Genomic DNA, 25464 nt, shown 5'->3' with positions numbered 1-25464 from the left:
GCCGCATCCCGCACCCCTCCTGATGCGGCTCCCGCTGTCCTTTCTGTCTGTCTGTGTCCCTGGCCCCCTTTGTCTGTCTGTCTTTCTGTGTATCTCCCTGCCCCTGTGTCTTTCTTCTTTCTCCCTCTGTCTGTCTCTCCAAAGCAGCATTCCATCCCCCTCCATTTCCCTCCCCCCACACCAGTTCCCTGTGCACCTGCCCCTGTGTCTTTCTTATTTTCTTTGTGTTTCCCTTCCTCTCTCCAAAAAGCCTTTGACAAGGTGCCCCATGAACGATTACTCCGGAAACTGAAGAACCATGGGGTGGACGGAGACGTACATAGATGGATCAGAAACTGGTTGGCAGGTAGGAAACAAAGGGTAGGGTTGAAGGGACACTACTCTGACTGGAGGAGGGTCACGAGTGGTGTTCCGCAGGGCTCGGTGCTCGGGCCGCTGTTATTTAATATATTCATAAATGATCTAGAAACAGGGACGAAGTGTGAGATAATAAAATTTGCAGATGACACCAAACTATTTAGGGAAGCTCGGACTAAAGAGGACTGTGAGGAATTGCAAAGGGACTTGAACAAACTAGGAGAATGGGCGTCCTTCTACTGCCCTGATTTACTCTGGCACGTCCCTGATGACATCATCAGAGACGCGGCAGAGCAAATCAGGGCAGTAGAAGGGCTCGAAGCAGCGTGTGAATACTGATGCACATGCTGCTGGAATCGCCATTCGGGCCCGCAGGAAGATAAGGGGGTGGGTATCAATGGAGAAACAGAGATTGGCGGCGGCAGTTGGAATGGAGATCGTCGTCTGGCTGCGGTCTGGCTTGTGGAGAGCAGGGAGGCTGTGGGGAAGAGAAGGGAGTGGGTGGCAAAGGAGGAACGGAGATCGTCGTCTGGCTGCGGTCGGGTTTGTGTAGAGCAGGGAGGCTGTGACGTATTAAGCGAGCAGGTGGTGACGTAAAACCCGCGCATGCGCACTTGTGTTTTCGCGACGGATCAGGGAGCATGTTTTTTTAGTGTGCATGCGTGGCCTATCATTTTATTATATTAGATATAGTGAGAGTACACGGCTAAGCTGGACACAGCAAGTGACCTGGCCCGATAAACCCAAACCTTGGCCAAGCTTGAGCGAGGTTGTTTTTTTGTTTTTAATTCTTTATTTATAATTTCATCAAATTTTTACAAGAAAAATAACTTCTTGTTACATAAATACAGTAGAATAATATTAATATAAATCCAAAAATATAGAAGTGGAATAAATTTACAGCCTTCCGTAGACCACAGTTAACAGGGGAGTGTAGCCTAAATACTATGAGAGAATAAATTCAACTAGCGTAAAAAAACAATAAGTAAAGCTTAACACTAATTCACAGATTGCTACTACTTATTCATTGCACCTGTGCACACTTCATCAAGCTATCTTTTTCAGCTCCAGAAAGGATTTTAACTGGTCTGGTGAAAAAAACACATACTTAATTTGGGTGTACTTTATAATGCATTTTCAAGGTATGCCAGAAGGAAAGATGCGCCCAAAGATATTACATCTTGTCTTAAAGACAAAAACTTTCTTGGGTGATTTTTGTCACATCTGGGTACGCCCATATTCTTTTACCATAAAACAAATTTTTAGAAAATTTAAAATATAATTTCATAAATGCATCCATGTCCTGTTGAAAAACAAAAGATATCAGTAATGTTGCTCTCAACATTGACTCGGAGATAGATACTTCAAGTATAGCAGATATTTCTTTAAATCAACCTGTGAAGGTTGAACAGATTGAACATATTCCTCTTCCATAGCCTCCTGAGATTTTTTAATAGTTGATGGAAGATAATATATTTTATTCAAAGGGGGAATAAATTCTGAAGAGTAGCCAAGGATTTCCATCACATTTTTTAAACATATCATATGGTAGAATTCCAGGAGGTTTAGGAAAATTCAATATTTTCACATTCAGTCTGCGATTATAGTTTTCTATATTTTCTAGAGTGAGCGAGGTTGTTTTGGTAGCCTGGTATGCAATAATAAGAGAGTTTAAGCTAGCAATGGTGCAATTTTTCAAGCGATAACCATTGTAGCACAGAGCATATGTCCACATTTACACATCTTTCTTTATGGAGAAACACATATGTTAGATCAGCAGCTGGTGAAAATGTGTGTCCTGACTGTATGTAGTTATATGCATAACTCCTAGTATTGAATAACCCACGCACGTAACGGCCTGTCATTTCCCAACCCTCCCCTGCGCCTTCCTTGTCCATTCCACTTTGCAGTTTTGTGCAATGGATTTTGGGCCTAATTACAAATTAAGACCCCCCCCTTAAGGCCAATTATTGGTAGATATCACTAATTACATACCTATTACATGTAAAACTGACTCTGCTCTTTAAATGTGTGTTCAATTGCAGGCTTAACTTTGGGTGTCATTTATAGAATTGGGCTATATGTTAAGTTAAAAACTGCAAACAGCAGCAAAAAAAGTCTAATAGACTTTCAAAGTAGCTCTCTGTGTCTAACACACTGAACTTCCAATAATATCATATAAACTGTGAAGGGGGGATCCTCAGTGTGAAGGCTAAGCAAAAGGAGAAAAATCTCCACTGCTCACATATTCCGGTGAAGGTCTAATAACCTCCACCTGCACACCATCATCGGGTCCCTCCCATGTGCACAAACCAAATAAGTCAGTGAGTAAAGACAGAGTAAGATACTCTGAAAGTCCCCCAGCTGACTCCCAGGAAAAAATAAAGCAGACTTAGCTTGCAGACATAGTCTGAAGATGAAAACAGTGGCGGGGCACAAGAACCCACTGTAAGGATTGTAGTTTGTCCCCCACAATATTAGGTGATAGGGGTTACGTGAGAGGCGCCCTTACACACGCCAGGTCCCAGGTTCAGTTCCGTCACTGAAGATTCACCAGGAAGTAGACTCAAATAAGAAGCACAGCCAGAATGATTGCATAAAGAATATATTATAGAAATAGTCTTATAGAAAAGCAATATTCAGAAGCATTACAATTAAGGAGAGAGCAAAGCAGTTTCCCTGCCTTACAGAGTTCAGAGGCAAAGAGACAGAAAGTCTGAAGTTCTAGGGAGAGCCAGAGAGAGAGAGAGAGAGAAAGGGGGATGGGGTGATGGTCTAAATTGCGGGTTCCAGAGATCGGTCAGAGAAAAAAAGATAAATATGTGTTGCAGAGAGGAGGCTTTTATAGTTTGGAATCTTATTCTGAATATAGAAAACTATTGAGCTTCAATAGAAGTTAAACCTCCCCCTCCTTAGTAAACTTGTGCTAGACAGAATAAGAATAGGCTGCAGTCATATGTGATTTCCAGTATGTTTCTGACAATAGTTTCTGATTAACTTTAGTTATCTGTGCACCTGGACCCATTGTCCTAAGCACCCTCTTAATCAGACATTAACACATTAACACCTTTTAGCTAATCATGATTTAATCAGGGCTATTTGAAACCGTCTGCCTGCACTCAGGGTCTATCTGCATTCACATGCCAGAGTCAGATTGATATAATTTCCCATAGGCCTTTGCTGACATTAGTTATGCCAACTGAAAATGCTGAATGCTAGCAATAGCTATGCTGACACCCACTGCCAAAGTCAGGTTCTACCAGCCCGGTTTTGGAGACTCTGGGTCCCTTCCTCAGGAACCTGTAACATTGAGAGGACAGCAGTCATTTGGCCATGAGTGGCAGCAGCAGCAAACAAGCCAGCAAAGGGGGGAGGAGCTAACAGAACTGCAGGCAAGGAGCACTTAAAAACTGAACAGAGCACATACGTCCTAAAGAAACAGCCAATCAGGCCCAGATGCAGACAGCCAGTCAATTATACAATAGTGCTCCACTTGATAAGATTCATTCAGTCCATGGGGATGGACTGCATCAAGTTCAAAAATCCAAAACTGTTCCCATAGCTGAATACAGTCCAACCTGTCACCTCTAAAGTCCACAGGAATTTGTTCAATAATGAACCAGGTCAAATCAGCAAACCCATGGCCCTTGTCCAAACAATGAGAGACCACAGGAGCAGAAATAGTAGAGGTGTTGAGCCGGCTCTTGTGTTCTGAGAGTCTAGTTTTGATTTTACGGCTGGTCCGTCCCACATACAGAAGTCTGCGAGGGCAGATGATGACATATACCACTCATTGAGATGAGCAGGTCGTGTGTTATCTCAGCTTGTACTCATGCTGGGAAACAGGAGACATCAAGTAGAAATGAACAAAGAGTTGAAACACACATTACAATGACCACAAGGCTTATGACTACTCTGCATTTGAGGATTGTTGACATACGACTGACTCAGTAAATTTCCCAAATTTTTAGGGCGAGAAAAAGCAATTCTAGGCAAATCTTTAAAGCTGTCATGAATGCCTAGAATATGCCAATGTCTCCTAATAATACTAGCCACTGTTTGGGCTTAATCAGAAAAAGAAATGACACACACTTGGCGATCAGCGGAAGAGTGTTATGAGGATCTAGCAATAGCTCAGGGTTGGCATACCGAGCTCTATGGTAGGCACGCTTGATTACCCAATCAGGGTAGCCCCTGTCCTTAAAGCGGTGCGTTAACAACTTGGCTTGAATCTTGAATTCGGCGGTGGTAGAACAAATCCACCGAATTCTCAAAAATTGACTAATAGGTAACAACTGCTTCAGTCTAGAGGGATGACAACTGGCATAATGGAGGTAAGTGTTACAGTCAGTAGATTTCCTATAGACCGAAGTGGACAATTTGTGAGCAGACTTCATGACCACCATGTCCAAATAAATAACTTTATGGCTATCAACCACTGCCGAAAATGTCAAATGCACATCTAAGGAATTGAGCCAATTTTAAAAATCATGAAATTTTTGCAATCAGACCAAATTTAAAAAATATCATCAATATAACGCAACCACAGTGAAACAGAGGCCATCCATGTAGACACATATAGAAATTTTTATTCAAAAGCTGTCACATAAAGATTTGCCACACTGGGGGCCATGGCTGTACCCACGGCTACCCCGTGAGTTTGGAGAAAAAAGTCACCTTGAACTTCAAAAAAGTTTTTCTGCAACACTAAAGCAGCAAGTTCCATCAAAAATGACTTAGAAATCTTGGAATCATTCGGAAGCATGGATAAAGTAGCATCCACTATCATCCCTTCTGCTTCTATTCCTTTCTCTCCTCTCTTCTACCTTCCAAAGTATTTAGATCAATGCTGTCTTGTTAAAATGTTTATTTTATTTTTATTTTTCCTCTAACTCTACTTTTCACTTCTCTATTACCCTCCAGGTACTTTAGTTAGATTGTGAGCCTTCGGGACAGTAAGGGAATTTTTCAAGTACCTTTCTTATTTCTAATCTTAATGTATATTTTCTGTAAACCGCTTAGAACCTAACGGATGTAGCGGTATATAAGAAATAAATTACATTACATAAGTGCTTCCTCTTGAGGGATGTTACTATATAAGGCCTCCAAGTCCAGTGTGATTAATAGATCACCGACCTGATTTTATTCAAAAAGTGGGTTGCGTCAAGAACAAATGACTTAGCCTTTACTACTTCGGGTTTCAAAAAATAGTCCACCATTTTGGAAAGAGGTTCCAAAATGGTCCCATGGAGCAACACAATAGGACGTCCTGGAGGATTGTTTAAGGTCTTATGTATTTTAGGTAAAGTGTAAAACCTGGGAGTCTGACTGGGATTTTGAGTAAGATATTTAGCCTCCCCTTTAGTAATAACGTTGTTAGTAATGGCCGTTTGAACAATCTGTAAAACAGCCAATTGCAGTGCAGGGGCGGAGTCAGTGTCTAATTTAGTATATCACAAAGCGTTGGAAATATGGGCTTGAATCTGAGCAGCATATTGCACTTTAGTTTGAACCACCACCGCACCCCCTTTGTCAGCAGGTTTGATCATAAGACTAGTGTCATTGCGCAAAGATTATAAAGCTAAGTGCTGAGCACGTGTCATGTTGGAAAATCTATAACAAGCAGACTTAGCTAAGCTGTCAATGTCTCTTAGTACCAAGTCACGAAAAACCTTGATGTTAGGATCAAGGGGACCCGGGGGAACCCAATGAGATTTAGCACGAAACAAAGAGTCATCCCTTTGGGACTCCTTAGTGGCAAAAAACAATTTAATCTGAAGGCTTCTAATGAAACGAGCAATGTCCCTATGCATGATAAAACGATCAAGCTGAGTGGTAGGGACAAAAGAAAAACCTTTATCTAGCACTTGAATTTGGGTACTAGTCAAAGTGCAACTTCTGATTGCGATCTGACTGACCCCGCCATCCGCGCCCCAGTCTCCTGGGTCCTCCTCTGTTGCCATGTCCTAAAAAATGAGTAGATCCAGAACGCACACTTCTACCACTGGAAGCATTTGATGATGAATTATCATCAGTAGTGTCCACTGTAAAGTTAGGGTTATTCATAGGATCCTTCGTGGGGCCAGATTTACACATCCATTTATAGACATTGCCCAATGCATAATCATTAGCATCACGGTGAAATTTCTTGACTTTTGCCCTTATGAAATTGATCCAACGTTAACTGCATTTCAGCTTTACCTTGAATAAACATCGGGGCCATAACAGGATCAGTGGACAACTTAGCATGTAGCGCCTCAGCTTGCGCAGTAATCTCTTGTGTGGTCTCATGAATGGTATCCACAATTAGAACAATCAAATCAAGTGAGCATTTATTTAAAATAGCCGCCCACTTGTGTAAAAATGCTTCTTTATTGGTGAACATTCCTGGAGGTTTTTGAAGAACCTCGAGGAATAAAATGATTCTTCATATATTCCACTGTGTAAATCTAATTTAATAAGTTATTTTTGAAGACCTACCCAATTGTTTTTATCCACTAAATAATCAGGTGACCCCAAGGGACCACTTTCCTGAAACAAAGAGTTTCTAGTAATACATGACGTTACCTGCTCAGTAGAAAAGCACAGAGTGCGCTGCCACCCTGGAAGCTCCATGGAGAAGACCAATAAAGCCCAAAAAACTCCAAAAATTACTGCACAAGATACTGTGAAGCAAATTGTGCGGTAAGCGTGCACTGCAATCAGCTGACTTTTAAAGGGCATGTACCAGCGTTTTCTAGGGGGCGGGTCCAGGTTGGCGGCGGGATAACAGAGAAGCTTTCAAGATGATTCTAAAAGCAGTAGTTGTGCTCAAGTGCTGTGAAGCAAGTAAAAATCCAATCTGATCCCTCCAGTGAGGTAAAAACACCAAACGTAGCAGTCTCAAAATGATCCAAATTTAACATCCCCAGGCTGAATGACCTAAAAAGACTTCTAACAAACATGAATCTAAAAGGTTCTCCTTCTAACATAATCCGTCCTTCAATACTAAACCGTCTATTCCCTATCTTTGGCCCTATCATCCATAATCTGATCACATGCAGTTTATCCACGGGCACCCTCCCAAAATCCTGGAAGGAAGTGACAATAAGACCCATTATTAAGGATCATTCATGTTCTGTTGATGACCCAAACTATAGACCGATTGCTAACCTTCCTTCCCTCACCAAATTAACAGAAAAAGTAGTATTCAAAGAAATCTCAGATTTAATTGAAAAAACCCACATTCTCCATCCAAACCAAACAGCCTTCAGAACACATTATTCAACACAGCATTCACATATTGGCATTACAACATCAATCTTGTATTACCTAGACCACCACAAATTAATATCTCTTGATCTTTTGGCAGTTTTTGACACTATAGACCATTCTCTATTCCTCTAAAGCAGGGGTGCCCAATAGGTCAATCGCGATCGACCGGTAGCTCGCCAAAGCAAAGTGAGTCGATCAACCAGGACTCACTTTGCCTTGGCGATCTATCGGGCCGATCAGTCTTCCTCTCCCCGACGTCAATTCTGCCGTCGGAGAGGAAGTTTGGGCCAGCCAATCGCTGCTTGGCTGGGCGGAACTTCCTCTCCGACGACAGAATTGACGTCGGGGAGAGGAATGCTGGTCAGCCCGAAGCAGGAAGAGCATGGGGCGTCGGCGGCGTCGGCTTTGGGGCCTGTTATCCATTGGTGGCGTTTTGGCTCCTGTTCCCCGATGGCAGCGGCAGTGGCTTGGGGAAGGGCAGGGAGAAAGAAAGAAAGGGGGCAGGCAGGGAGACAGAAGGAAAGAAGAGAAACAGAAAAAAAGAAAGGGGAATGAAGAGAGAAATAAAGAAAGGTCAGGGAGAGAGGAAGAAAAAGTTGGGGGAGGGAATGAAGTGTGGAGGAGAGGAAGCATATAAACTAAACTAAACTAAACTAAGCCTTAAGTTTATATACCGCATCATCTCCACGGAAGCGGAGCTCGACACGGTTTACAAAGCTTAAAAATACAAGAAGAGAGGGGAGAGAGAGTTTACAAGGGCATATGAAAAGAGGGGAAGTAAGAAGGAGATGTTATATATTAGAGAAAAGCCAGGTTTTCAGTTGTTTCCGGAACAGTTGGAGGGAGCCCAGGTTCCGCAGCGGGATAGTGAGATCGTTCCAAAGGCCCGTGATTTTGGAGAGGAGGGATCTTCCCAGTTTGCCTGCGTGGGGGATGCCACGTAGAGAGGGGAAGGATAGTTTATGTCTGTGGGCGGATCTGGTTGTAGCAGGCGTTTGGGCGAGGAAGGATAGGGGGATTAGTGGCGGAAGGATGCCATGAATTATCTTGAAAGCTAGACAGGAGCATTTGAAGTGAATTCTGGAAAGTACAGGGAGCCAGTGAAGATTGGTAAGTAAGGGGGAGACGTGATCAAATTTGCGTTTAGCAAAAATTAATTTGGCTGCAGTATTCTGGATGAGCTGGAGTCTGTGAAGACTTTTTTTTGTTAGGCACAGGTAAATGGCATTACAGTAATCGAGTTTGGATAAGATGATGGATTGTACCAGGACGGTAAAGTGTTGTTGGTGGAAATAGGATCTAACTTTCCTCAGCATGTGGAGGCTGAAAAAACATGATTTTGCCAAGGAGTTCAGGTGATCGTTTAGGGAGAGGGAGGAATCGATAATGATGCCGAGGACCTTGCTTGAGAACTCAAGGCGAAGAGCGGGACCTGTGGGTAGAGTGAAGAGGGTGGGCAGGTGTGCTAACTTTGGGCCGAGCCAGAGTAGTTTTGTCTTTGATTCATTTAATTTCATCTGAACAGAGAGGGACCAGGCATGAAGTCTCATTATGCATGAGGTGATGTTCTCTTGGAGGTTTGTAAGGTTCTGGTCTGTTTCGAGGAGGATAAGGATATCGTCTGCATATGTGTAAATTGTTTCAAGGGGGGATAGTTTGAGAAGCTTCAGGGAGGTCATATACATGTTGAAGAGGATAGGGGATAGGGGAGAGCCCTGTGGGACCCCGCAGGATGGTGTCCACGAAGTGGATTTGGAGCCGTTTGCGTTGACAGTGTAGGAACGTGCGCGAAGGAAGTTTGAGAACCACTTTAGGACAAAGGAGTCTATTCCTATCTCGGAAAGTTGGTAGATTAGTATGTCGTGGTGCACAACGTCGAAAGCTGCGGAGAGATCGAACTGTAGGAGAACCGCAAATTTGTTTCGGGCGTGTAGTTGTTGCACCTTTGAGATTAGGGAAACTAGGAGGGACTCGGTGCTGAAGTTGGGCCTAAATCCGAATTGGTAGTGTTGGAGGATGGAGAATCTCTCTAGGTAAGAGGAGAACTGGGTAGCGACTATGGTCTCCAGAAGTTTTGTTAAAAGAGGGATGTTGGCTATGGGGCGGTAGTTCGATGGTAAGGAAGGGTCGAGATCGGCTTTTTTCAGAAGAGGGGACAAGGCAATGTGGCCCATTTCTGAGGAGAACAGGCCCGATAGTAAAGCTTTGTTTATAAGGTTTGTAAGGGAAGAGATGGCCTGCGCTGGGATGTTTTCGTAGAGGTAGGATGGGAAAGGATCTAGGATGCACTTGCAGGATTTAAGTTTCAGGCAGAGTTTAGAGATCTGGGGCTCGGATACAGGTTCGAAAGTAGTCCATGATCTGTCAGCAGGGATAGGGTCGGAGTCTTTCAGAGGAAGAGAGTTGTAAGAGATAGCTGGGGGGAACGAACTCTTTATGGTAGTGATCTTCTCGTTGAAAAAATTGGCTAAGTCATTTGGAGATGGGAGGGTGGGGGAGGGGGAGGAGTCGTTTTTAGAAGTTAGGTTTCGCCAGATGTGGAAGAGTGTACTGTTTTGGTTTTTTTGATCTGGAGATTTTATCTCCATAGAAGATCTTCCTAGCTTTTTTTAGTATGGAGTTGTAGGATTTGATGTTTTCTCTCCAGGATTGCCTATCTGAAGGGGATTTCGATTTTTTCCATCTTCGCTCTAGGGCTCGGCATTTCTGTTTTAATTCCCTGTGGTATGGGAGATACCAGGGGGCCTTGTGAGAGTAGGAGATGGATTTAGTGGCTAGAGGGGCAAGAGCACGGTACGTGGTTTCCGAAAGAGTCACCCAGTTGTGCCAGAATGCGTCTGGGTCCATGAGAGTGGGAAGAGGAGGGAATTTGTTGAGGAACTGGGACCAGAATAGTTCACTAGTGATTTTTTTGCGGTAGGTGATGGAGTTTGAGGCTCGGGTAGGGGTACCAAGGACTGACATGAAGACAGGGAGGCAAAAATAGCCTAGGAGGTGATCAGACCAGGGAACAGATTCCCAACGGGTCTCAACAGTGGAGGTTTTGTGCTCAGTCAGGTCTAGAAAGCTGATGATGTCGATGGAGTGCCCCTTTTCGTGGGTAGGGGTGGGTGGTGGGGCGGTGAAGCCTAAAGAAATGAGGAAGTCTTTGAAATCAGTTGTGTCCTTGTTGGTGTTGTCCTCTAGGTGAAGGTTTATGTCGCCGATGATCAGTAGTCTTTGGAATTTTAGATAGGCCCTTGTTATGGTCTCAAGAACAATTTCGGAGGATTTGTTCCAGGGGGTAGGAGGGCGGTAAAGTAACAGGATGCCTAATGGGTGGGGATGAAGTTCGTCATTTATTGAAGCTAACATGAATTCTAAGGAGGGATGGCTGCCCTTTTCAAGAAGCTCAACATTAAAGAATGATTTGTAGAGAAGGGCAAGACCTCCTCCTTTCCGATTTATTCTAGGGGAGAAAAGACCATGGTAGCCTGGGGGACAGAGTTCATTTTGAGTGAGTAAGTCGTCTTTTTCGATCCATGATTCGGAGATGCACAGAAAACCCGGATCACGATCCTCGAGTAAATCTCTTATTATTTGGGTCTTATTTCTGACGGATCTGGCATTACAATAGAGGGTAGGGACTGGGGTGAGAGAGTCTGAGGTAAGGTTGGGTAGGTTTGCTGGTGGAACAGGTTTCAAGGAGGTGAGGTTAACTCCTCGGTGTTTCTTGAAGTGATGGGGTCTGGTGGGTATTAGCGTGGGGATTCTGAGGCCAGGACAGGTGTTGTTGATGAAAGTGGTATCGGGAGAGTTTGGGGGGAGAGGTTTTTGAGAGTGGGAAGTGTTTGTGAGGGAGAGGAGAAGGAGGATAAGGGGCCAGAGTGAAGGCTTCATGGTTGGAGTCAGGTGGGCCAATATGAAGGGGTTAGCCAGAGAATTTGCCAGGAGGAGGGGGAGGGGAAGAGAGAGTTGAAAGAAACAGGCAGTGCAGTTAAAGATAAGACAAGGAGTATATCCAGGGGTCGGTTATATATATATATTTTTTTTTTTATTTTTTTTTATTTTTTTTGTATATATTTTATTTTTTTGTATATATATATTTTTTTTTATTATTTTTTTTATTTTATTTATTTTTATATTTTTTTTTTTTTTTTAATCGGGGGATTTGCCGACCAGGGGGGTCAGGTTAAATGTACACGTTGCCAGTTAGAAAGTTGGGTACGGGCAGCTGCCCGAAGTTGCCTGGCTGGGAAGTGAGGAGCAGCACCCGATGGCAGAGGGCTGCTCCTGAAGAAATCCGGCTGAAGAAATATAGGCTGAAAGAAAGATTGGATGCACAGTCAGAAGAAGAAAGTGCAACCAGAGACTCATGAAATCACCAGACAAGGTAGGAAAAATGATTTTATTTTAAATTTAGTGATCAAAATGTGTCTGAATTTATATCTGCTGTCTATATTTTACAATATGGTTCCCTTTTTACTAAACCGCAATAGTGTTTTTTAGCGCAGGGAGCCTATGAGCGTTGAGAGCAGCGCTGGGCATTCAGCGCAGCTCCCTGCGCTAAAAACTGCTATTGTGGTTTAGTAAAAAGGGAGGGGGGTGGGTATTTGTCTATTTTTGTATGGTTGTTACTGAGGTGACAGTGCATAGTCATCTGCTTTGACCTCTTTGAAAAAACCCCGGAATAGGAATGATAATTAACAATTCTATGCGTACAGTGTGCGTTGTGTTTTTTTTTAAATTTTATTGTTGGTAGATCATTTTGACTTGGTCATTTTAAAAGTAGCTCGCGAGTCAAAAAAGTGTGGGCACCTCTGCTCTAAAGACTATCATCAATAAGAATCAGCGAACAGGTATTACACTGGTTCCAATCTCATTTTTCTGAGCGCTCCGCTAGAGTTAATTTCAATCATTCCACTTCCGACTCTATTACCACATATTTTGAAATACCTCAAGGATCAATTCTTTCTCCGCTCCTCTTCAACATATTTCTCACTCCACTAATCACCTTGGGTCAATCCATCGGATTTACCACCTATGCCGATGATATACAGTTTCTTCATCCTCTCAAAACAGAAAATCCAAATGAATTATCAGATATAAACAAGAAACTGGAAAAAATTAACCAATGACTTCAAAATAACATGTTATCACTGAACATCAATAAATCACAAACAATCTTATTTCCCTAGAAAAAGGGTCTTTCATAAATTCTCCAATTCACTTAAACAACATTCCCTTAAAAGAGATCCCAAATATAAAAATCCTTGACGTTATCCTAGATCCAAAACTATAATATTAAGATCAGATAAGTCATGTAGTAAAAAACTGCTTTTACAAGTTACGTATGATCAGATCCTTGGCAAAAGTTCTCGAACCATCTGCACTTAATATTCTTATTCATTCCCTCATAATTTCAAAACTATATTACTGTATTTTTTTACTGTATTATTGTATTTCACTGATTGTCTAGCCTAGAACTTTTGGTTACGGTGGTATAAAAGAATAAAGTTATTATTATGACCAAGAACCAATTAAGTAGAATGCAATTACCATAATCCAAAATACTACTATAAAAATCATTACAAATTCTAAAAAAATATGATCATGTAACACCACTTCTGAAAAACTCTCACTGGTTACCCATACCCCATTGAATTTCCTATAAAATAGCCATGTTATCATTCAAAATTCAACAAGCAAAATTTATTGTCAGTTCCCTCATTAAAAATCATTAACACTAGATGCAATTAAATTTTCTCAATCACTGCTCCCCAATTATGGAACTCGCTTCCAACCCAGCAAAAACAACAAGAAGACTCAATATTCCACAGTGAGAGCAATCCAAACGCTTAAAAACAAAAAAACTGTAGATGAGGATGTTCTGAAAGATGATTTATTAATCACTCTTCACAATAAAAACAAGTTGATAGTCCACAAATATTTGTCCTACCAGACCCTACACAGTCTGTGTTTCAGTGAACACGCCTTCCACAAGGGTCCTAAAAGTAATAGGTTTGATATGTGTGACAGGAATCCTGCTAGCACTACTAGAAACAGAGAGGAAGATCCTGTAAGCCCCTTTGAAAACCTTCAGGTCTAGCAAACATCCTGAAGTGGTTAGAAATCCTGTGCACAGCTTTAGAGAGGAGCCTGCCCCTTTATGAATGCCTAGAGGGATTAAACAGGCAGATAGGCAAGGGTGACCCGGTCGACATTGTATATCTGGATTTTCAGAAGGCGTTTGACAAGGTCCCACATGACGACTACTTTTAAAAATTGTTAGCCATGGAATCGAGGGTGATATACTCACGAGGATTAAAAACTGGTTGGCGAAGAGGAAACAGAGTGGGGATAAATGGACAATACTAGGAGTGGAAAAGCATCATACTTGGGTTCGGTGCTCTTCAACATATTTATAAACAACCCAGAAATTGGTACGACGAGCAAGGTGATTAAATTTGCGGATGATACAAAGTTATTCAGAGTAGTGAGGACACAGAAGGCTTGCGAAGACCTACAATGAGACATAAACGCGCTCGAAGAATGCACTGCGAAATGGCAAATGAGGTTCAACTTGGATAAGTGCAAGGTCGGTAACAAAAATTTTATACACGAATATCGGATGTATGGCGCAGTACTCGGAGAGACCCCCAGGAAAGAGACTTGGGAGTACTTGTAGACAAGTCACTGAAACCGTCTGCGCAAAGTGCCAGGGCTTCCATTTCCTGAGCTTTCCTGTCAGACAGAGAGGGAGGGAAACAGCTGGAACAAGCAGCTGAAGGTAGGCTGGGAAGGAGGCTAGTCCTTCCAGCTGAACCGGAGCCAGCACAAGGCAGTTCCCCTGTGGATCCTGCTGACTGGGAGATATAGAAGCTTGCTGAAAGCTATACTAAGCCAGTCACATAAGCCCAGCCTTAGGATTATGTTATGGAGAGTCACAGATAGACTGCGAATTGGCTGTTAAACCAAGCAGTTTATTTTTCTCTTTCACTGGGGTTTTCATTTTTGATGGTTTTTTTCAAACCTGCCTGAGTGTTTGTACTGGGGACATTGTGGGGCATGTCCAGCCACCCTAAAGAACTGTAAAGCAGTAGCTGCATTTTTGGTTTTGTTTTATTTTTGGAGCAGCTTCTGCACTGCTCTAAGTTGTGCTTTGGGGGTGAGGAATTAAAACCAGAGCCTGTCTTTTGGGAGGGCAGCAACACCAGTGGTGTACAGGCCTATCTCCTCACAGCCTGTTGGGGATTCAGCTCTACCCAACAGAGCTTCAGCCAGAGCTAGAGTGAACTTTTCAAAAGGAAAACATTTGTTTAAATGCACTGTTCTTGATAGGCCAGAAAAAAAGTTTTGGAAAGGTGGACTGGTTGTGCTGAGTTTGGATCTGAGAATAATCCTTGGAGCTAAAGGGTGAACAGTTTTCTTAAAAGCGCCAGTGTAAGAAACTGGGAAAACTTTACTTTGCCTTTGAAAATTATTGAAGGACGTGAGTGTCTTTGGGGAGCTCCTGCCACACCTACCGTTTTGTTTTTACCCTTAAAACTGTTTTCTGCATTATACAACAGGGGAGTCTCAGTGTACAATCTGTGGGAGGCACTGAAAGCTGTAGTCACAGGGTTTCAGAGGGCCAACTAGGCCTAGCCATGTGAGATGACATGAAAGCTGTTTTGGTGGCTAAAAATGATCAATATAGTGCTATTGAAGGATATGAGAATGCGGAAGATGCTAAAGGCTTCTAACCCACCTCAGAGAAGAAACTTCTTTAGACAGATTCAAGTGTTCCTTGAAAACTTTCTTATTTAAGGACACGTTTGAAAGTTAAAATCATTAATCTAATCCTGTTCAAACAGAATAATGCCTATTCCTGGCCCTACACTACACCCTCTAAAAGATTTTTAATTTTGTCCTGTCCCCAATCCTATTCTCCTTTCCATTAGTGTTATCTCTCCTATAAACATTATAATTCTACCCCCTTTCCACCTTGTTTCTGTTTGTAAAATGTCCACTATCTGTTAAGTCTGTTTTATTCTTAATTGTTTGGTATTTTTTATTTTTATGTACCTCACTTAGAATTTTAAAATAAACTTGAAACTTTTATGCTAATATTGTATTATCTTTCTTATGTGAATATTAGTGCTGTTAACAAGTATATTTTTGAAACTGTTCCAAGGTGGTTCTATCATTAAGTTTCAATTTGATGATTTTAAGTAGAGAATGACACGGTGAACGATCCCCGCGGGGAGCCGCGGTCTGCTGCGGTTTGCCCATGGGCTATGGAGACTTTCCAGCCGAATCACCGCAGACACGGGAACAAAACTTTTCACTGCCCACAGCAACGGTGAAAAGATTTGTCCCCGCAGGCAAATTTACCCTCTTTATTGTGACCTGCGAAACCGTGATTTACCGTGCCTGATCCTTTGTTTCCTCTGGCGGCCATGCTGTCTCCTCCATTCCAGCTCTCCATTGCCGCGTTGCCGCATTGACTCCGCGTTCTGCTGCAGTTGCTAAAGCCGACAGGAAGTCTTTCCGACGTCAATTCTGACGTCGGAGAGGACGTTCTGGGCCAGCCAATCGCTGCCTGGCTGGCCCAGAACGTTCTCTACGACTTCAGAATTGACATCGTAAAAACTTCCTGTCGGCTTTAGCAGCTGCAGCATGGCGGTAAGAGCAGGGGAAAGGAAAGAGGGAGGCTTTTTTTTTTTGAACGGAAGGGAGGAAGCAGGATGGCTATGGCTAGGGAGGGAGAGAGGTAGACAGGCAGGCTTCGGGGGTGGGGGTGGGACAAAGTGTGAAAGGCAGTGAGAGGGACATAGGAAGGAGGCACTAGGGGCACTAAAGACATGGGAAGGATGCACTGGGGGCACTAAAGACAGGAAGGGGCATTAAGGATATGGGAGGGAAGAATTGGGGGCATTAAAGACATGGGAAGGAGGCACTGGGGGCACTAAAGACAGGAAGGGGCACTAAGGACATGGGAAGGAGGCACTGGGGCACTAAAGACAGGAAGGGGCACTAAGGATATGGGAAGGAGGCACTGGGGGCACTAAAGACATGGGAAGGAGGCACTGGTGGCACTAAAGACAGGAAGGGGCATTAAGGATATGGGAAGGAAGCACTGGGGGCATTAAAGACACGGGAAGGAGGCACTGGGGGCACTAAAGACAAGAAGGGGCACTAAGGACATGGGAAGGAGGCACTGGGGCACTAAAGACAGGAAGGGGCACTAAGGATATGGGAAGGAGGCACTAAAGACATGGGAAGGAGGCACTGGGGGCACTAAAGACAGGAAGGGGCACTAAGGATATGGGAAGGAGGCACCGGGAGCACCAAGGACATAGGAAGGAAAGAGGGAGGGAATAGAAAGGGACAATTCTTGGGCCTGAGTGCAGAAAGAAAGAAATGAAAGAAAGGGTACACTGACAGAAGGAAACGCAACCAGAGACTCATGAAATCAATCACCAGACAGCAAAGGTAGGAAAAATGATTTTATTTTCAATTTAGTGATCAAAACATGTCAGTTTTGAGAATTTATATCTGCTATCTATATTTTGCACTATATTTGTCTATTTTTCTATAGTTACTGAGGTGACCGAGCTCACGGAGTTGGGCAGAAATGGGGTTTTTAAATTTGAGTCCTAGTAGTTTGCCAGTCCACAAAATAATTATTTTATATCTGCCGGTCCATGGGTGTAAAAAGGTTGAGTCAGTGCCTGGGCTCCCCCTTAAAAGAGTCGAGCCGAGCGCGACCTGCACTCTGACCGCGTGTTGCAGGAGAGGCTCAGCGGACCAGAGGGGAGGTAGGAGAAGCCGCCGAAGGAGTCGGGCAGAGGCAGGCAGGCAAGAATTCAGCTGGGGTAGCGGCGAGAGGAAGCTCCGCCCACCCCCCCGCGTCAGAGGCAGAGTCAGCGCCCGGGCTCCCCCTTAAAGGAGTCGAGCCGAGTGCGACCTGCACTCTGACCGCGTGTTGCAGGAGAGGCTCAGCGGACCAGAGGGGAGGTAGGAGAAGCCGCCGAAGGAGTCGGGCAGAGGCAGGCAGGCAAGAATTCAGCTGGGGTAGCGGCGAGAGGAAGCTCCGCCCACCCCCCCGTGTCAGAGGCAGAGTCAGCGCCCGGGCTCCCCCTTAAAGGAGTCGAGCCGAGCGCAACCTGCACTCTGACCGCGTGTTGCAGGAGAGGCTCAGCGGACCAGAGGGGAGGTAGGAGAAGCCGCCGAAGGAGTCGGGCAGAGGCAGGCAGGCAAGAATTCAGCTGGGGTAGCGGCGAGAGGAAGCTCCGCCCACCCCCCCGCATCAGAGGCAGAGTCAGCGCCCGGGCTCCCCCTTAAAGGAGTCGAGCCGAGTGCGACCTGCACTCTGACCGCGTGTTGCAGGAGAGGCTCAGCGGACCAGAGGGGAGGTAGGAGAAGCCGCCGAAGGAGTTGGGCAGAGGCAGGCAGGCAAGAATTCAGCTGGGGTAGCGGCGAGAGGAAGCTCCGCCCACCCCCCCGCGTCAGAGGCAGAGTCAGCGCCCGGGCTCCCCCTTAAAGGAGTCGAGCCGAGTGCGACCTGCACTCTGACCGCGTGTTGCAGGAGAGGCTCAGCGGACCAGAGGGGAGGTAGGAGAAGCCGCCGAAGGAGTCGGGCAGAGGCAGGCAGGCAAGAATTCAGCTGGGGTAGCGGCGAGAGGAAGCTCCGCCCACCCCCCCGCGTCAGAGGCAGAGTCAGCGCCCGGGCTCCCCCTTAAAGGAGTCGAGCCGAGTGCGACCTGCACTCTGACCGCGTGTTGCAGGAGAGGCTCAGCGGACCAGAGGGGAGGTAGGAGAAGCCGCCGAAGGAGTCGGGCAGAGGCAGGCAGGCAAGAATTCAGCTGGGGTAGCGGCGAGAGGAAGCTCCGCCCACCCCCCCGCGTCAGAGGCAGAGTCAGCGCCCGGGCTCCCCCTTAAAGGAGTCGAGCCGAGTGCGACCTGCACTCTGACCGCGTGTTGCAGGAGAGGCTCAGCGGACCAGAGGGGAGGTAGGAGAAGCCGCCGAAGGAGTCGGGCAGAGGCAGGCAGGCAAGAATTCAGCTGGGGTAGCGGCGAGAGGAAGCTCCGCCCACCCCCCCGTGTCAGAGGCAGAGTCAGCGCCCGGGCTCCCCCTTAAAGGAGTCGAGCCGAGTGCGACCTGCACTCTGACCGCGTGTTGCAGGAGAGGCTCAGCGGACCAGAGGGGAGGTAGGAGAAGCCGCCGAAGGAGTCGGGCAGAGGCAGGCAGGCAAGAATTCAGCTGGGGTAGCGGCGAGAGGAAGCTCCGCCCACCCCCCCGCGTCAGAGGCAGAGTCAGCGCCCGGGCTCCCCCTTAAAGGAGTCGAGCCGAGCGCAACCTGCACTCTGACCGCGTGTTGCAGGAGAGGCTCAGCAGACCAGAGGGGAGGTAGGAGAAGCCTGAGGTGATCTGGGAGATGACCTCAACCTACGTACAGACGGAGGAGAACACAGCACCAGGAAAGGACGTCTCCGTGCAGACCGAGACCATCCCACAGCAGTACATTACGGCTTCCACACAGACAGAGGCGGTCAGCCAGCAGGATGACGACATCATGCAGGAACTCAGGAGCCTTAGGGAGGAGGTGAAACGTCTGAGAGGCATTAGAGAGGATGAGGCCTATATCGATGGGGTAGTGCAGGAACTGTCCCAAATCACAGAACGAGCCCGTGACGGATCTCCCATGGTGACGCCAGGGCCGTCACCACAGAAACCAACTGTTGGAGTTCAGGAGATAGATGGAGACACTGACTCCTGGCAGTTGGTGACCTCATCTACAGGTAAACGTAGGAGACCCCGCCCCCCATTTACAAACTCTTCACCTTCTTACTCTTTCTCTCACCAGGACAGCTCCACATCGACTCCACATCTGAACCTGAAGAACAGATTCCAGGTCTTGCAGGAGGAGACTACCGACGTGGAGCAAGACCAGGATCAACACATATCTCCTTCTCTGGGGACAATGGATCGACACACCCAAAAGAAGCGTAGAGTCATAGCCATTGGGGACTCCATGTTGAGGGGCACCGAGGGACCAATATGCAGACCGGATATGCAGTCGAGGGAAGTCTACTGTCTTCCTGGAGCCAGAATACGAGATGTGACCACCTGTCTTGATAGACTTCTCAAGCCCCAGGACCACTTCCCCATGCTGCTCATCCATGTCGGAACGAATGACACTGCCAAGAACACCCTGGAGGACATAGCCAGAGATTTCGGAGCTCTGGGAAAGAGGCTGAAGCAGACAGGAGCACAGGTAATATTCTCTTCAATTCTTCCTGTTAGGGGCAGAGGAAGGGACAGGGACGAACGTATCCTGAAGACGAATGAGTGGCTACAACGATGGTGCCGGGAGATGAACTTCGGATTCCTGAATCACGGAGAGACACTACAGGGACCAGACGGACTCCACTTGACCAACAGAGGTAAGAACGTCTTCGGACACCGACTAGCCCACCTACTTCGAAAGGCTTTAAACCAGGTAAGTCGGGGGTGGGTACCCACTTTTACACCAGAGCAGTAAGTAACAATCCTGATGTGGCGAACCAAAACTCCGCTTTTAAGTCTAAGGTAAGTACCCTTACTGCAAAAGAATTGCTAGGAGACACTAACTCAAATGGGTGGCTCTCTGCATGAGCTTAGTAAACAAAAAGAGTGGAGAGCTATGTATGTTAACGCACACAGCCTAGGGAATAAATTTCTAGAACTGGAAACAGAAATAGTTAATGCAGACCTAGACGTAGTAGCAATATCCGAAACATGGTTCACAGACTCTCATGGGTGGGATATAACTATACCAGATTACAACCTGCTTCGACAAGACAGAGAGGGTAAGTTAGGAGGAGGGGTAGCACTTTATATCAAAGAAAACATCAAGACAACCAGAATCATAGATATCAAGTATACTGGGGAATCCATCTGGGTAAACCTGGCCAGAGGCGGAGAAAAATGCCTATATCTTGGTGTGCTGTACAGACCTCCAAGACAATCGGAGCACAAGGACATTGAATTAATTGAAGACATTGAGAATATCACCTTACGGGGAGACGTTGTTCTGTTGGGAGACTTTAACATGCCTGATGTAGATTGGAACACACTCTCAGCGACTACTTGTGATAGCAGGAGGATATTAACGTCCATGAAGGGAGTACGGCTCAAACAATTGGTATTAGAGCCCACTAGGGCCCAGGCCATCCTGGACCTGGTACTTACGAACGGGGAAAGCGTCTCAGAGATCTCAGTGGGAGAACCGCTAGCCACCAGTGACATGGTATGGTTCAACCTTAGGAAAGGCTTCCCTAGATCACAAACAAAAACAAGGGTACTCAATTTCCGGGGCACTGACTTCACATGCATGGGAGACTTCGTCCATCAGACGCTTCAGGTTCAAGAAGTAACGGATAATGTGTAGGTTATGTGGTCAACCTTGAAATCGACCCTTCATGAGACAACTATCCGCTACATAAAATCAGTAACTAAACAACAAAGAAAAAAGAAACCCCAATGGTTCACTGATGAGGTCTCGTACCTCGTCAAGGATAAGAAAAAAGCGTTTCTCTTGTACAAACGCACGGGGGAAAAAGAAGCAAACATTGAATACAGGACAAAGTCTGCAGTGGTCAAAACAGAAGTCAGGGAGGCCAAACTTCGAATGGAAGAAACTCTAGCAAAGAACATTCAGAAAGGGGACAAATCCTTCTTCAGGTACATTAGCGACAGGAAAAAGAACGCAGACGGGATAGTACGCCTTAGAACGCCAGACGGGAATTATGTGGAAACAGATTCTGAAAAAGCCAAACTACTGAACGATTACTTCTGTTCAGTCTTTACCTGCGAGGCACCAGGGCACGGGCCACGGCTGGAAGCAAAGGAAAGCAAGGAAGACCCATTTCTGAATTTTGAGTTCACACCAGCTGATGTTTACAGAGAACTTTCAAGACTCAAGGTGAACAAAGCCATGGGACCGGACAATTTGCACCCAAGAGTGCTCAGAGAGCTGTGCGATGTTCTGGCGGAACCGTTAGCCTTGCTCTTCAATCTCTCCCTAAGTACGGGGAGAGTACCCCTGGACTGGAAAACAGCTAACATCGTTCCTCTGCACAAAAAGGGTTGCAGAGCAGAGGCTGCAAATTACAGACCAGTGAGTCTCACATCAATAGTGTGTAAACTCATGGAAACTCTACTTAAAGGTAAATTAGACACGATAATGGATGAAGGGAATCTAAGGGATCCCTGTCAACATGGATTCACCAGAGGCAGGTCATGCCAATCCAATCTTATAAGCTTCTTCGATTGGGTGACAGGAAAGCTAGACTTGGGAGAGTCTCTGGACATAGTGTACTTGGATTTCAGTAAAGCTTTCGACAGTGTCCCACACCGTAGACTATTAAACAAGATGAAATCGATGGGTTTGGGTGAGAAACTAACTGCATGAGTCAGTGATTGGCTGAGTGGAAGACTTCAGAGGGTGGTGGTTAACGGCACCCTCTCTGAGACATCGGAGGTGACTAGCGGAGTGCCGCAGGGCTCAGTCCTGGGACCATCCCTTTTCAACATATTCATAGGGGACTTGACCCGGGGGCTTCAGGGCAAAGTAGCACTGTTCGCCGACGATGCCAAACTGTGTAACATAGTAAGTGAAAGCAACCTCCAGGATAGTATGACACAAGATCTGATCACGTTGGAAAACTGGTCCTCGACATGGCAGCTAGGCTTCAACGCTAAAAAATGTAAGGTCATGCATCTCGGCAGCGGAAATCCATGCAGAACATACTCCTTGAATGGAGAAACGCTAGCTAGGACTTCAGAGGAACGGGACTTGGGGGTAATCATCAGTGCAGACATGAAGGCTGCCAAACAAGTAGAGAAGGCCTCATCAAAGGCAAGGCAAATGATGGGATGTATCAATAGAAGCTTCATCAGCCGTAAACCTGAAGTCATAATGCCACACTACAGAACCATGGTGAGACCTTATCTGGAATACTGTGTGCAATTCTGGAGGCCACATTACCGGAAAAATGTGCTTCGAGCTGAGTCGGTCCAACGGATGGCCACTAGGATGGTCGCGGGGCTCAAGGGTCTCTCATACAAAGAAAGACTGGGCAAACTGCAGCTTTATACCCTAGAGGAGCGCAGGGAAAGGGGTGACATGATTGAGACATTTAAGTACGTCACGGTTCGTGTCGAGGTGGAAAACGATATATTCTTTCCCAAGGGACCCTCGGTCACAAGGGGGCACCCGCTCAAACTCAGAGGAGGGAAATTTAGTGGTGACACCAGGAAGTATTTCTTCACAGAAAGGGTGGTAGATAACTGGAACAGACTTCCGGTGCAGGTGATCAAGGCCACCAGCGTGCTCGACTTTAAGAATAAATGGGACATCCACGTGGGATCCCTACGAGGGTCGAGTTAAGGAATAGGTCATTAGCATTCAGACTTAATGGGGTGGGTCAATAGAGTGGGCAGACTTGATGGGCTGTAGCCCTTTTCTGCCGTCATCTTTCTATGTTTCTATGACTGCTTTCTTTTTCACCCAGCCGCATGCGCGGCTGTTCAAGTTGATCAATCTTCTCCTCTCCTGCAACTTCCTGTTTCCGGTTGCGTCAGAGGAGAATATTGAACAAATGAGCAGCCGCGCATGCGCAGCTTTTTGAATGCTTGCGGCTGGGCGAAAAAGAAAGCATACTCTACATCTAAGGTGAGGTGGAGGGAGGGAGATGGCGGAACGCTGCAATCGGTCGGGTGTCTGCTGTTTTTGTATCATTGCCTGCCTGCGCTCACATTCCAGATCCTCCTGTTGCTTATTGTACTGCAGCATCTGCATGATTATATGCTCAGGTGGGCATTTTTAGTGTGCACAATTGACCTGATTCGAGCTATAGGTGAACATGGGGGACACGTCATTGCAAGGGAGGACAAGTGAATTGATTTATTTTATGTTCTGTTTTTACTACAGGGCAGAGGCACTGAAACAGATTCTCAGTGCAGTAGTAGTAGTGGCAGGACTCTTTTCTGTCTTCATGGTGTTTTGCAGTACTGAGGCTTATATGGATGCTGCGGGGACGGTAACAGGGCGGTGAATGGGATGGCAGTGACGGTGATGGGCGGTGAAGGGGATGGCGGTGGCGGTGACGGTGACGGGGCGGTGAAGGGAATGGCGGTGACGGGGCGGTGAAGGGGACAGGGAGCCGGAGATGGGGCAGTGATGGGGATAGATTTTTTTCCCCGTGTCATTCTCTAATTTTAAGTTTATATCATTCGTTTTGTCTTTTTACTACTGTAAGTTTCATGTTGAACTGTACTTGCTGCACTTTGCCTTGGGTGAGTCTCTTCATAAAGGTGGTTAATAAATCTCAATAAATAAATAAAAGAATAAAACTGAAAGTGTTTTTATTTTCCTTTTTGCTTCTCTTAAAATCTAGTCTTGTCTGAGGGTGATCACCTTTCAGGGCTCTCAACTCGCTATAGCTTTCAGGCAAAAACCAGTGGCTTTCCTTCCTTTCTGGTGGTTGATTCTTTGCTTTCTCTCAATGCTTTGTAGAGATTCTCGGGGCACTGGCCTCAGTGTTTTCCATCTGGATTGTGACTGGCGTGCTGGTTTATCTTGCTACAGCAAGGATTATCAGTAATGACTTTGAGATCCATGGACACGTCATGCTCATCACATCTGGCTGTGCTGTGGGAGTCAACTTCATGTGAGTCTCAGATGTGTTTTAATGCTTTAAAATACCATGAAAAATATAGTCCCTGTACAATATTCATGTGTCATCATCCCTCCTTTTATGCCAGCTCTTGAAAACCAAGGTCAAAACTTAGGTCTGATATTCAAAGACACTTATGGAGTGAATTCTATAACACGGGCTGGTATTGAACATACTCCATTTGGACACTTTCATACATAAATGCAGAATTCCAGTGTAAACTGGATCAATGCACCAAATTTTAGGCACAAACATTTCTGAAAGGACAATGGCTTATATAAAGGTAGCCTCTGAATGTGACATTTCTACTCATAACTCACAGTATTCTGTAAATATCGGTCCCGCCATAACTCAGCGATGCTCCTCCTTTGTAAATGTCTCTTTACGTATTATGCGCTATAAAAGAATGTTGCGGAAGCATACCACTACCATTTGTACACTAACCTGAGAAGATGGCAGCATTTTTTGTACATTTAAGTGTGCAGAAGATGCTTTGTAAATTAATTATATGGCTTTTAGTTTGTAAGCCGCCCAGAAGACTATGACTTAATAAACTTGGAACTTGGAACTATTAAGAAGAACACCAGATTTAGCTGGTGTGATATAACATTAGTTGAGCTGATGTCACCTGCTGGTAATATTTATTGAATGGTAGGGTGGGTAAAATGGGGGGTGGGGCAGAGGGTGAGGGGAATATATGAGGTGTTGTCAAGGGTCTGCAGCATAACGATTGGCAAGTTTATAAGAGGAGGTAAGAAAGGGTTAATAGACAGAGCTTGTAAGAAAGAAAAAGGATTAGAGAGGTTTCTAAGGTGATGGGGTAGAGCAGTCACAGGATTAGTTGGATGCTGTGGCAGGCTGGAGTGAATTCTGTGAGGAAAGGGGAAGAGTAGAGTAGTCTCTTCAGGAAAAAATTATTCCTCCCTCCCTCCCATGTGTGCTGGTGTTATGTTTTGTGTCAATGTTGGGGGGGGGAGAGTAACAGGTTATATGTCGACTTGGGTGGGTTTGATTGAGCTTATGGGGTTGGGGGAGGTGGTCACAGCTTTGGTTGGGGCAGAAAATGGGGTTTGGCCCAGTTGGATCTGGGAGATGAGTAGTTAATAAATAAATAAATGTAACATTCGTATGCGACACCGCTGCGAGGGGAAGCATGGCCTTGCGTCA

General features: G+C 45.5%; 1 protein-coding gene across 1 annotated transcript in view; it reads left to right on the top strand.

Annotated features, from left to right (window-relative positions):
* The window catches only part of LOC117355870 (zinc transporter 2-like), a 120479-nt gene that overhangs the window by 53654 nt on the left and 41361 nt on the right, over positions 1–25464 (top strand). The window contains exon 4 of the mRNA XM_033934954.1: positions 24138–24291. Within this exon, the coding sequence (XP_033790845.1) occupies positions 24138–24291 (154 nt within the window). The remainder of the gene's footprint in view (positions 1–24137; positions 24292–25464) is intronic.

This window comes from Geotrypetes seraphini, chromosome 2 (assembly GCF_902459505.1).
Source record: "Geotrypetes seraphini chromosome 2, aGeoSer1.1, whole genome shotgun sequence".
Taxonomy (NCBI): domain Eukaryota; kingdom Metazoa; phylum Chordata; class Amphibia; order Gymnophiona; family Dermophiidae; genus Geotrypetes; species Geotrypetes seraphini.
Note: the sequence above shows the minus strand (reverse complement) of the source record. Positions and strands in the feature narration are given on the sequence as shown.